Below are 13,931 nucleotides of genomic sequence, written 5' to 3' on the forward strand. Positions count from 1 at the left end.
TCAACTTACAACAATTCATTTAGTGACCATTCAAAGTTACAACAGCATTGAAAAAAGTGACATGACCGTTTTTCACACTTATGACTGTTGCTGCGTCCCCTTGGTCACATAATCAAAATTCAGATGCTTGGCAATTGGTTCATATTTATGACACTTGCAGTATCCCAGAGTCATGTGATCAGCTTTTGTGACTTTCTCATAAGCAAAGTCAATGGGGAAGCCAGATTCCCTTAACAACCATGTTACTAACTTATCAGCTATAATGATTCACTTAACAACAGTGGCAAGAAAGGTCATAAAATGGGGCAAAACTCACCTAACAAATGTTTCACTTAGCAACATAAATTTGGGACTCAGTTGTGATCTACCTGTACTCTCCGTCCCAGCATCATGGTGTTACATGCATTTCATTTTATTTATTAAATAAATTTATATAACTGCCCAACTCACACATAGGTCACTCAGTACGGCTTGCAAAATCACATTCCTGTGCTGAGAAGCAAAATCATTGCAACACTGCTTTTATTTCTCCCCTATTCTGCCAAAATTGCAACTAGAGGAAGTACTATTGCTTTCCCACATTTAAAAAAAAAAAAACTATAACAAGGCTTTTGCCAACACTTCATCTCCTTTCCATCTCGGTCCAATGACAGAGCTGACTGTAATAAGGCATGACACCAAGTTCTTTCCAGGGAAGACTTTTAGGGCAGAATCACCCTGTGTCAAGACCAACTACTCCTGCCTTTTGTTCTTCCTTGTTTGAAATTTGTGAACGAAACCAGTTCTTAGGATTAGCAGCCCTCCATTTAGAACAGGGTTCTTCAACCTTGGCAACCTTAAGAAGTGTGAACTTCAACTCCCAGAATTCCCCACCCAGCATAGCTGCAGAATTCTGGGAGGTGAAGTCCATGTGTTTTAAGTTGCCATGGTTAGAGAATTCTGATTGGAGAATTTCTCTTGCACCCTTCTGCTGGTTAAGTACTGTAGCATGTGCCATGTGGATTGCTTTCAAAATAGATTAGGAATGTCCTGTGATAATAATGCTCCATTTGGGTTATTGATTAGGGCTAAGGTTACCAAACCTCTGGCAAAATGAACCAAATCTTCTTTTTTTGTCCTCGTTGTTCTCTGTCTGGCAGGCATAGGTTTAAAATCAATTATTATCTGGCTTTCTGAGTATCTTTTTCTTTCTTTTCTGGACTCTTTTCACAACTGTAGTGTTCTATGTCTATATATAGTGCCTCTTCTTTCTTTCCCCATTCTTTGATTCTATATTATTGCAAGCATAGATTCTTGGAAATAAAAGCTTTGTTGGGAAAATATTATAATTAAAAAAACCAGTCTTCCTGATGCTGGAAAAAGTAACTCTATATACCTGTAAGGCTAAAATACTTTAATTTTTTGCTCTTTTTGTCCTCCTCTATTTCCTCCTCCCCATTTGTCCTCCTTTCTAATTCTCCATGTTCTTCTTTGCCTCTTCATATATTTGATTAGGGCTGATATACTCTGTATTTTCTTTAAAGTGTATTTATTTATTTATATGCTGCCTTTATTATTTTTATAAATAATTTGAGGCAAAAAATATACCTAATACTCCTTCCTCCTCCTTTTTTCCCCACAGCAACAATCTGTGGGATAGGTTGGTCTGAGAAAATGGCTGAATTAGTCACCCAGCTGGCTTTCATGCCTGAGGCAAGACTAGAACTCCCAGTCTCCTGTTGATTAGCCCAAAGTCACCCAGCCAGCTTTCGTGCCTGAGGCAAGACTAAAACTCATCTTCTCCTGGTTTCTAGCCAGCATTTTAATCAAAAGACCAAACTGATTCTATAGCGTGTCAATATCTAAACACTATACAGCAGGAGGTTGGGCTAGAGGACCTCCAAGATCCCTTCCAACTCTTTTATTCTGATCGTCTTTTTCTAATAGACCAGTAATCATCAACAATGAAGACTGGTATTTCCAGTGTAAAACATTGATTGATTGATTGATTGATTAGCGGTGACTTAACAATGAATGTACAATTTGCAGGTCCCAGTCCATATATTCAATAATGATCACACTGAAATTCTAATAACACAAAATTCAGTTGCCTCCTGGTTTTCAGCAGAAGTAATTTCTAAGTGTGTTAAAACTGCCTATCTATTTCTGTTTAGCACTTTTAACCATGAATTGTAGTGGAAAAGTAGTACACAGTATAAGAGTCACTTATGATGAGTGGTATAAAAATGTGAAGAAGGAATATATAAATATAAATTTAAGAACCAGATAAAGAGGTAAAGGTTTACAGAAATATGCATATAAAACTAACACAAGCACCTTCCACCCACATATTCATGTCCCATAGCTCTGTGGAAAGCAGGGCCTATAAAATAATTAGTATTGTTTCCCTTCTGTCTAATCATCAAGTATTAAGTGCCTGGATATTAGGATGGGACGGCGGGGTGGGTGGGGGTGTTGGCTGAGATGATAGCTGCTTACTTTTACGGTGTACGGAAGCAAGCAGCTTGTTTTTTTTCTCACTACCTCTCACAACACCTAATGTTTAAGGGATGGTTCCCACATACTTTTAGATGTAAATCTGTGGGGGACGGGGGAAGTGAGGGATCTTATGTAAAAAGAAAACGAAGTAGGGGAAACAGTTAGAGGTGGGTGTTTATGTGTGATTTACGCAGCACTACATGGAATTGCTGACTGGAGTGTGACTTCCCCTCTTCTGAGTAGGAACACCATATTTGGGCTCCAAAAACCCACCTGACCAATACATGGCCACCAGCTTTTCTGATGTAATGGTCTGTAAAAATGACTTTGGGAGACAGGAGGAAGAAAAGCCACAGTCTAGACAATGTTCAGACAAGATATCTTTCGGGCCAGGAAGAAATGGAGGCATATGAAACATCTTAGAAAAAAACCCCTTTGTAGTTCTTTGGAAAGTTAAAAGGTGAGGAAAAGGACACGTTCTTTCAGATTTGCAAGATTCTCAGCATAAAGATAGTGATTTGGGCTTCTTCTTCGGACTATTGTACTTTGAGTTAGAATGACATCCTAACTCAATTTGTTGTTGAAGGAATAAAGTTATGAATCACACATTTCCAATATCTATATAACAGCAGGATCACAACATAACTTTGATTTTGGAGAAAATGCTTGAAAATATCACAGATAGCCTGGAAAATAAACAAATGGATCACCAAATAACACAGGATTTTAAGAGTTTTCACTTGGAACCTCAATGACCAGGCTCAAATTACAGAATTATGGTTTGGGAACATGATTGGGTAAAGCAGAGGTGTCAAACTCACGTCGTCATGGCATCATCTTGTGACATATCATGACTTTTCTCCATCACTAAACCGGGCACGGGTGTGGCCAGCGCATGATGCATGTGGGCCGCAGGCCGCAAATTTGACACCTCTGGTATAAAGGCTTCATCCTTTAATATGTCTATTGTGCTGGGAAAGTGGAAGAACAGAGAGGAAGGGAACAAACAGGTAATTCTCAACTTTCAACCACAATTGAGCCCAAAACTCAAGTGAGACATTTGTTAAATGAGTTTTGCTCCATTTTACGACCTTTCTTCCCACATTTGCTAAGTGAATCACTGCAGTTTTCAATTAGTAGCACAGTTGTTAAGTGCATGTGGCTTCCCCAATGACTTTCCTTGTCAGAAGTTTGCAAAAGGTGACCACAGGACCCTGGGACACTGCAACCATCATAAATATGAACCAGTCCAAATTTTAATCACCTGACCATGGGGATGGTGCAACAGTCATGAGTGTGAAAAACAGTCATAAGTCATTTTTTTCAGTGCCATTTTAACTTTGAATGGTCACTAAATGAACTATTGTAGGTGGAGGACTACCTGTAGCAGCAAGGTGGATGAAGAAATTATAGCAATTATGGGACCATTAATGAAAATCTGAAGGAACATGTTGAAGATAAATCTTCTGGAAGAAAGTTAGTTGTTTGGTTGGTGAGAATTGACACCAATTTGACAAATATTGTCAGTCAGGGGCTCTTCACAAATGAAGCTCCCTACTATTATAGTTGTACATTTTACAAAGCTTCTGAAAGCTTAACATTGCTGGAGTTGAATGTATGATAAGGTGGGCTAAAAATTAATTTCATACATCATACATTCAGCTGTAGCAGTGTTAAGCTTTCAGAAGCTTTGTAAAATATTAAAATATTAATATAAAAGTTTATCCCACTTCATAAATTAGGGCATGTTAAATTTTTCAGCTTTCAATTTCCAAACATTAGTGGTGCTCAAAAATTGTGATGTGCCTTGGGAATTGTAAAGACATTTTGATTATTTTAATATAATTTAAATGTGCTTGGTAAGTAACTACATAAATATCATAACTTTTTAACATTATTTTTGTTTCATTTGAATCATCATATATTATTTCTCTCATGCTTCTATTTCAAATTTTAACAGTTTATATACTTTAGCAATTATATGTTCATTTCTACTGAAAGTGGCCAGGATTGAGAAACGCTGTTCTAAGCCATTCCCTCTTCCCTTGGGGGGTGGGATTCAATTTTTTAAATAACTGGTTCTGTGGGCATGGCTTAGTTGGTGGGCATGGCTTGGTGGTCACATTATTGACTGGGCATGGCCAGCTCAATATCACTCACATCGAGGCACGCATCTCCTCACCTGGCCTCTCATGACTGTGGGGATGCTGCAACAGTCGTAAGTGTGAAAAATGGTCATAAGTCACTTTTTTCAGTGCCATTGTAACTTTGAATGGTCACTCCACACAAGCAAAGTAGCAGCAAAGGAGGGACAAAAAACTCCAGAGACGTTCCTGAGACAGAAAGTCTAGTCCTGCCAAGAACGTAATAAGGGTTAACAGAGAGGCAGTTTCTGTAAGCAACACCAGAATGTTTCCTTCCTGCCTTCCTTACAGGATTAGGCCGGTAATTTCTTCTAACAACCGGTTCTCTGAACTGCTTAGAATGTTAACAACCAGTTCTGGCGAATAGGTGTGAACTGGTAGAATCCCACCCCTGCTCTTCCCCAAGATTTCAGCACTGCAGATTGCAAAGATGACAAGCAACTAGCAAATCACTCGAGTGAATGGAGGGAAAATCCACTATGAAATAACTGTGAATGTGTGTGGGAGAGAAGTGTAAAGCACATTTACACCTTTCCTAAGAAAGCTAATTATAAAAAATGGCAAACAATCAGGCAAGAGTTGCTTTAAGTCAGGTCCAGTAGCTGCTGGGGGCCTTTTCTTGAAGGAACATGCTGGTTCTGAGTGGTTCCTTTGTGGCAGAGACAGCACAGGAAATCTTTCTGACATAATCTGACCTGTGGAGCTCTTTCTGCTTTCTGTTGGAGATGGGCTGAGGTATGTGTAGGTTGTTGAGGCTCAGCCAAATGCCAAGGGATGTCCCTTGGCATGTGGCTGAAAGCCCAGAATGGCCACTCTCCGTTGTTTCTACCACACATAAGTTCTCCAATTTCTTTTGCCAGCACCAACTGACCTAAGGCTACCAGGTTCAGGGTGGAGGAATACGGATGATGATGAGATGTCAGGAAAAAGTAGCTTTTCCTGTAGCTTTTGCTGTCATCTAACGGCCATCCAGATCAGATGGTCTTAGCCCATGCCAGAAGAAGCATAAATGGACTCTTTAACTGAGGAGAAACAACGGGCCATTGAGGGAGGCAATTCTGGAAACCATCCTTAAAGCCGTTTCTTTCATCAAGCCCTTATTCCTCCAGGATAGGCTGGAGTTACTTGTTTAGTAACACAAGTTGTGGTCCCAAGTGTGATCATAAGTTGAGGACTATTTGTATTAGCTGTGGACTGGAAAAATCTACCAATCTACCTAGATGCCAGCAAAGTAATGACTCTTTGCTAACATCTAATGCCCATCCCAACTTTTGCAGTCCAAGTTTGGAACCCACCTGAGGACAGGCCATCAACTACTGAGTGTAAAGAAATATGGAGATAATTCTGTTAAAAATGGACGAACTGTTGAACGAGAAACAACAAATCAGTCCTGGGGAAGGAGGAGACCTAAAAGGGCCAGAATAATCCCATCTTGATTTTGTTTGATATAAGAGGGTCAGGCTTTCACTTATTTTGTTATTCAACCCTTCAAAAGAAAAACACATTCCTGGAATCTTTGTGGCATTTGTTTCAGACCTGGCCTACCTCAAAATCCAAGGACTGACTCTAAGAAGGGACACTTAGCCCTTAAAATCTGGCTCTCCCCCCACCCACCTCATTCCCATCTATACCAACCCAAACCTAGTAGGTTCAGATATGGTAGGATGGTGGGCCCTGGCAGAAACAAGCATTGGGAGCCATCAACAGGCCCAAAGCAAGAATTCTAAATGAAAGAAGAAAGTGCCTCTCTGAGTCCAAGAAGAAGCAGGAAAGAACTTTCTAGATATCTCAGAACAATCAGCATAAGCTTCTGATCCCAATGAGGATATCCTACGTAGCTTTTTCTCTGGTAATATCACACTACTAACCAGAGCATACAAAACATTTGCTAGACCAATACTCGAATACAGTTCATCAGTCTGGAACCCACACTACGTATCTGATATTAGCACAATTGAGAAAGTCCAGAAATATTTCACAAGAAGAGTTCTCCACTCCTCTACTCGTTGTAGAATACCTTATGCCACCGGACTTGAAATTCTAGAACTTGAAAACCTTGAATTACGCCGTCTTCGGTCTGATTTAAGCATGGTATATAAAATCATACATTGCAATGTCCTACCTGTCAATGAATACTTCAGCTTCAACCATAACAACACAAGAGCACACAATAGATACAAACTCAAAGTTAACCGCACCAAACTTGATTGCAGGAAATACGACTTCAGCAATAGAGTGGTCAATGTCTGGAATACTCTACCCGACTCTGTAGTTTCTTCCCCAAACCCCAAAAACTTTAACCTTAGACTGTCTACTATTGACCTCACCCCTTTCCTAAGAGGTCTGTAGGGGGCGTGCATAAGCGCACCAACGTGCCTATCGTCCCTGTCCTATTGTTTCTCTTATTCTTCTTTTATTTTTCTTATATGTACCCATTTCATGTATTCACAACTATGTATACACTTATACTTATTATCTTGTAAACAATTGGCAAATCAAATCAAATAAATAAATAAATAAATAAATAAATAAATGAATGGTGACAAGATTTTCTGAACTTACTTCTCTTCATGTGCACCTTTCATTACCAGGCTGGGTTACATCATCAGTGCAGGGAGAAATGAGAAATTTCCATATGGTAGCTTGTCCTATGAACTGTCTTGGACATGGTTTCGCTACCGATTGGTCTACCGATTATCTCTTCTTCTTTGTTTTTGTTTACTTAGTGCTGCTTCACAGAGAATTGGTTAAGATGTAAGCTGAGGAAGGATGTGTTTAGGTCTTGTTTTACTGGATATTTGGTTGCTTCCATTCATGAGTGGTTTATGGATCTTATCTCAGTGGATCTGTTCATGGTCAAAATGCCATACCCATAGGAATTATCTTGCATTTATTGACTAGACTTGATCGAAGAGATGTAAAGTTTCCTAACTGAAATTTTGGTTGAACTCATCAATTTGTTATGAAATTAAGGAGTTTTTATTAGGTCTCCTCATACATACATTCTCTCCATTTTCTGCCTGTTGCCTCCCACACACAATCAATCAATCAATCAGAATAGAGCTGGAAGGGACCTTGGAGGTCTTCTAGTCCAACCCCCAGCTCAAGCAGGACATCCTAAACCATATCAGACAGGTGATTATCCAGTCTCTTCTTAAAAACCTCCAGTGATGCAGGACCCACAACTTGTGAAGGCAAGCCATTCCACTGGTTAATTGTACTGTGAGGACTTTTCTCCTTAGATCTAGGTTGGTTCTGTCCTTGATTAGTTTCCATCCATTGTTTTTTTTATTTTGCCTTCAGGTGCTTTGGAGAATAAGTTAGAATAGAATAGAATAGAATAGAATAGAATAGAATAGAATAGAATAGAATAGAATAGAATAGAATAGAATAGAATAGAATAGAATAGAATAGAATAACAGAGTTGGAAGGGATCTTGGGAGGTCTTTTAGTCCTTGATTGTTAATCATTGTTAATGATTTCTTGTTGAGCCTTTGGATTTGTGCAGGATGCTCTGGAGAGATTTGGTTGGTTTATTAGCTATTATGATGCCTAAGGATTGTGTGGAAGCTTCAGATATATTTTTATACAAAGTAAAGTTAGTCTGTAGGAGCGTGGTGGCTGACATGGTTAGGGACACTGGGTTGGAGGCTAGGAAGCGGGCGTTTGAGATCTGTGTTGCTGTGTGGTGAGGTGAACTCCCCTCATTCACTCCCTCCCCTTGATGGGCATATGAAAAGTGCCCTCGTGGGTGTCACTGGCTACCTAGTGACCCAGGAGGACCTTAAATAGTACCTCCAACATGAAGGGAGGGAAATTATTCTATTCATAAATCGGACAGATTTTGTAGTGGATGCATGGAAGACTTTCTGAGGAAGCTGGGTGGATATCTACAGTTTGGAGCATGCTATATTTCTCCTTTTTTATTTCTGCTTTTTGGGGGTTTTAGCTTATTGCAGTACATTTTTGCTTGACAGAGTTCTGACACAGCTTCTTATATGGTCCCACACCTATGTTTATAGTTTGCCATTGTTTTTCTTGCTGATGAAAGGAGAGCTGCTGTTCTTCTTTTCCTATCATTCTGATTACACGGAATTATACATGGTTCCAAAATACGATCCCTTTTGATAATCATGAATGTATCCTCCATATAATAGAACCATACAGATTGCATTTGTGGGAGGACTATTTTTTTTTCAGGAGTTGCTTTATTATTTCTGTTAATGAAACTTGAGATGAATGATCTTTTGGTGTCCTTTCCATGGGTTTGTATATTTGTCCATCAAACTGGAACTTCAGATTGATGAAGAAGACAGTAAGGTCCCAAGCCCACATATTTGCGTGTTTACAAGTTCTGCTAGGCAGGGTGTGTAGTGTAGTATTGTTGCAATTGAGATCTTCATCGGTTCTGGATTCATGTGTGTGAAGAATGGAATGGCATTAATTAAACCATGATTTCATCATTTTCCTCAATTCTCTTCAAGCAGACACGTCTATTCAATGGTTAATACAACTCTGTCCTCTACTGGATCAGTTTTGTCTAAAGAGAGTTTGATTGCTTGATGACCTTTGTATCCAATAACTTGATGATTTTCCATTTTAAGTACATAATTTTCCATTTTTGAATACATAATTTTAACATCACCTTTGCCAGATATTCATGAAGACCATTTACAGTTAATTTAGAGCTGTATATACTGTAATTAACTTTCCAATGAAGATAATTTCAAAACAAAGAACTAAATGCTGTCAAAAGTGAGGCTTTTTATAATTCAACAATTCCCTTAAAAATAAGATGATTATCTATTTACTTTTAGTAGCAAAACCAATTATTGCTCAATGTTTGAAATTTCTTGAAAATTTAACAACTGATTTGTGAACGTAAAAATCTTAGAATAAAGAAGTCCCAGGGGCAAGAATCATACTTTTGTCAAATCAGGTTATTTTTATGATGTTAATTGTCATGGGTGTCGTTTTGTCGACTCTCAGAATACACGGAAACTTTCTATTTATTTATTGGGTTTATCATTACAATTTTGTCCACTCTTTATTTAGTTCTTTCTTCTTTTGTGTAAATTATTTACTTAATTAAAATTAAAATAAATTTCCAGTCCCAAAATGTGAGGCTGTTATACTCTATATCACCATCCTGGCAGGAGAAAGAACATACTGAGTGTGATTTTTATTACAAATAAGACTTGTATGTTATATTCCACCCGTTCATCAATTTGTTATTTAATGGGTTCCTTACTGTTTGTGATGATCGTATTAAAGACCTGTATCCTGGGAGGTTCTAATATGATCTAGGAGGCTTAGAGTTGCGTTGGATTCCCAATTTTCTTTAAAATGCCTAACCTTCCACTTTATTAGACACCATAACAATATCCATCTCTGCAACTTCAATGGATTTACTCAAGCAAATGTTTGAAAAAAATTGTAGAGCTGGTGATCGTCATAACTATCAACGTTACCTCCATGAGAAGAAAGGTTGCTAATATATCTTGAGTTTTTCCCGAATGCTATCACTCTGCTAAACAAATAATTCCCTCAACACTGTTCAACTATTGACAAAGTCTGCACTACTATTACTATTAATCCTCTCATCACTCCTTATCACCCTTCCCACTTGTATGACTGTAACTTTGTCACTTGTATCCTTACGGTTTATATTGACTGTTTCCTAGTATGATTTGATTGCTTTTTGTACCCTATGACTATTTTTAAGTGTTGTACCTTATGATTCTTGACTCTTGATGAATGTATCTTTTCTTTTATGTACACTGAGAGCATTTGCACCAAGACAAATTCCTTGTGTGTCCAATCACACTTGGCCAATAAAAGAATTCTAATTCTAATTCTTGAGGGCAGGAATGTTTGATGTCTGCCTCCCCGAGTACACCTCCCCTCAAAAAAGACAACTTCTGTCCAGAACTTAATCCAGTTATGAGTTGAACTTATCTTCATTACAGGTAGTGCTCGACTTACAACAATTCGCTTACTAATTGTTCAAAGTTACAATGGCATTAAAAAAAGTGACTTATAACCATTTTTCACACTTATGACTGTTGCACATCTCCATGGTCACGTGATCTATATTTGGATGCTTGACAACTGACTCGCATTTATGACAGTTGCAGTCTCCTGGGGTCATGTGATCACCTTTTGCGATCTTCTGACAAGCAAAGTCAATGGGGAAACCAGATTCACTTAACAACCGTGTTACTAACTTAACAATTGCAGTGATTGACTTAACAAATGCAAGAAAAGCTGTAAATTGGGCAAAACTCAACAAATTTCTCACTTAGCAACATAAATTTTGGGCTTAATTGTGGTCATAAATTGAGGACTATCTATATAGACGAATGTTTCCGTTATGTGACGATTATTTTCTAGAATGAATCTGATGATACTATAGATCAGGAGTGGGCAGTCAGCTATGGCAACTTTACAACCTGTGGACTTCAACCCCCAGAATTTCCGAGCTGGCTCGGGAATTCTGGGAGTTGAAGTCCACAAGTCATAATGTTGCCATAATTGCTCATCCCTGCTATTGAAGATTAGTGTGGCAACTCTGCTTTTTGAAAAGCTGGAAGATGTGGTAGTTGCCATAGTTGCCATGGGAGGTCAGAGTTACAATTAAAATTAAAATTAACTCTGAAAGCTAAATCCTCTAGCTATCTTTGTCCTACTCATTTCTCATTCATGGAAATTTGCAGAGATATTACAAAAACTTCTACTGAGACTGAAGATATTTTTTAAATGGAATCAAAGCATCTATGGATAATCCTTGACTTATTACCAAATGGAACTCGCCCATTATGGTTGTAAGTCATGATAGCTATAAAGTGGGTGACCACGTGGCCGACCTGATTTTATGATCGTTTTTCTCAGCAGTTTTTAATGACCACCATGGTCATTAAACGAACTCATTTTGGAGTACTTTGCCAAAACCGGAAAACAAATTCCAGATTTCAGCAAAGCATTGTAAATTGTGGTCATGTGATTGCGGGTCGCTGCAAATGACCGTAAATGCGAGCAGGCTGGTATCCACAATGAGGGGAAAGCCATTACCTTTGGGGAGGGGGTTCCATTGTAACTTTCAACAGTTGCTAAGCGACCGGTCATAAGTTAAGGACTACCTATATGTTTTGTTCTCTGCATTGACTCATCAGTGGTAAATGTTGATGCAACATTTGGAACAACCTCTCCACTCTGAGTACTTTACAACAAGTTGCAAATAACAAGTGGAAGAGATTGAAGCCTACACAACACCAAAGTAGAGTAAGAAAATGTACCATAGTTCTCTTTGACAGGAATTGTTTCTGGGAGAACTGTGGCAGAAGGTGCTGGATTATCAGAAATACCCCTATTTTCAAAATACTGACTGGTTTAATATGGTGGCCTAACATAATGTTTGAAGTAAACTTTATTAGCGAGAGATTTTAAGACATTTCAAGGTGGGAGCTGACAGTTTGCTGGCTAAAGGAAGACAATCATAACCTCACAGGGGTGTTATTATTGTGGGGAACAATGATAGGAGATCCCTAGGTGAGTCAGATTGAGCTCCTGGAAAAAAAGACAGGTTATAAATGTAGCACAGAGAGCCAGTTTGATCTGATGATTAAGGCTCCAGGCTAAAAATCGGGAGGCTGTGAGTTCAAGTCCTGCCTTAAGGCATGAAAGCCAGCTGGATGACCTTGAGAGTAATGACCCCATTCTCTCTCAGCTCAACCCACCTCACAGGATTATTGTAGTAGTAGGAAAGTGAGTTGGATATGTTTCCCTTGAGTTGTTTGTAAAAATAATAAAGAAATAATACAAATAAATTAAAATATATATGATGAAAATAAATAACTGTTCACAATGAATATCTGAAGGAAAATTAGCATAACTACTGTACATGGAACTAATGAATTGGCAAGGAAACAACTACAAGGATGAACAGGGGGAAAAAACACCCCAAGTATATACATTATACTAATCAGATTTAACATGATCAAGAGACCCAGAAAAAAATTCTCAAACCATCCAGCAAAGCATAGCTAACTGCATTTTGCAATGGCATCTTGTGCCGGTCAGCTGGCACTTCCTGTGGTTGCGAGTGTGTGTGTGCGATTTGTCAATTTTACATTTTCAGCGACAACAAACCCCTGCTTTTGTGGTGAAAAATCATTCATCTTGGTTCAAAATTAGAGCAAGCGAACTGTTCCTTCAGAAGGGACCCTGGCCAATTTTTCAACTTTTCTTTCCCTCTTGATGTTTTCGGACAGAGAAAGTCTGCTTAACCAGAAAAGATCCATTACTTCTGAAGACACAGAAGATTACAGCAACGAATAGAATAATCTATAACGGGACTCGGATACCCAGGGTTAGCATTTTAACCACCATTTAACGGATGGTCTGAGTTTGAATGATGCAATACCATCCTATTATCTGGAAGTGCTCAGAATCAAATCCGAGAATTTTGCATACAAGATTTGCTAAATAACAGCTCCGCCTTGAGTCTCTCTGGCTGAGTGCTCAATCATCATCCTCAACCCTTGCAAAGTCAACCTTTGCAGCCTCATTTATGACTTGTTTTTCACTTCCGTCCCTCTCTGCCATCAACCCATCGACCCGTCAACCAGTCTTTAAAAGAAAGGAAACAGCAGAGGACCCCAACCTTTCACTCAAGGTTGGTGGGATTTACACAGACCTTCCTCCTTTGCCCACAAGACCAGCTTACCTCGCAGACAGAGTCCAAGCAGCAGGGTGAATAAACCGCGTGGAAGCACTAAACCAGTCATGGTGAAATGGTGAAAAACAGGTGCGAGATATCACTTTCCAGAGTGCATGCCCAGAAGCGCACACCACCAGGTCACTAGTTTGATACGCCGTTCTCCTCCCAAAGCCACCGATGCTCAACTCCCAAAACAGAAATGGGAAGAAGTGAGGCTGAATTTCGACATCAAATAATCTTCTGCACAGCAAGATTTGAAGGGGAGGGAGGAGTGAAAAGAGGAGGAGAGAAAGCTCCTGACATTTGACATGACCAACTTAAGTTTTAAATATCAGGGTTCCTGAACAACCCTCAGAAAGTTGGTGCAATGCTGTATCTTTAGCATCTGATCAACTGGAATGGGATTGTACGGATTTAATAAAAGCTGCCTGAGAGACAGGCACCACACATCTTTAAAATTATTTAATGCAAGAATTAGCAGTATGTTTGGGTAGTGAGTCGCACTTTTCCCGTTTTGCAGCTTCTGAGGGACCCTAGAAAGTTTGTCAGGGCAGACAATTTTTTAAAAAAATCTGTCCCCCCTGTGTTTG

At 39.0% G+C, this 13,931-nt stretch overlaps 1 protein-coding gene across 1 annotated transcript in view; it reads right to left on the reverse strand.

Moving 5' to 3' along the window:
• The window catches only part of ITGAL (integrin subunit alpha L), an 85,063-nt gene extending 71,466 nt beyond the window's left edge, over positions 1-13,597 (reverse strand). The window contains exon 1 of the mRNA XM_026682273.2: positions 13,348-13,597. Coding sequence (XP_026538058.1) covers positions 13,348-13,408 — 61 coding nt within the window. The 5' untranslated portion in view covers positions 13,409-13,597. The remainder of the gene's footprint in view (positions 1-13,347) is intronic.
• Positions 13,598-13,931: the final 334 nt, after the last annotated feature.

The sequence above is a fragment of the Notechis scutatus genome, chromosome Z (assembly GCF_049901735.1).
Source record: "Notechis scutatus isolate UNSWTSFEM ecotype Mainland chromosome Z, rNotScu1.2, whole genome shotgun sequence".
In the NCBI taxonomy this organism is placed as follows: Eukaryota; Metazoa; Chordata; class Lepidosauria; order Squamata; family Elapidae; genus Notechis; species Notechis scutatus.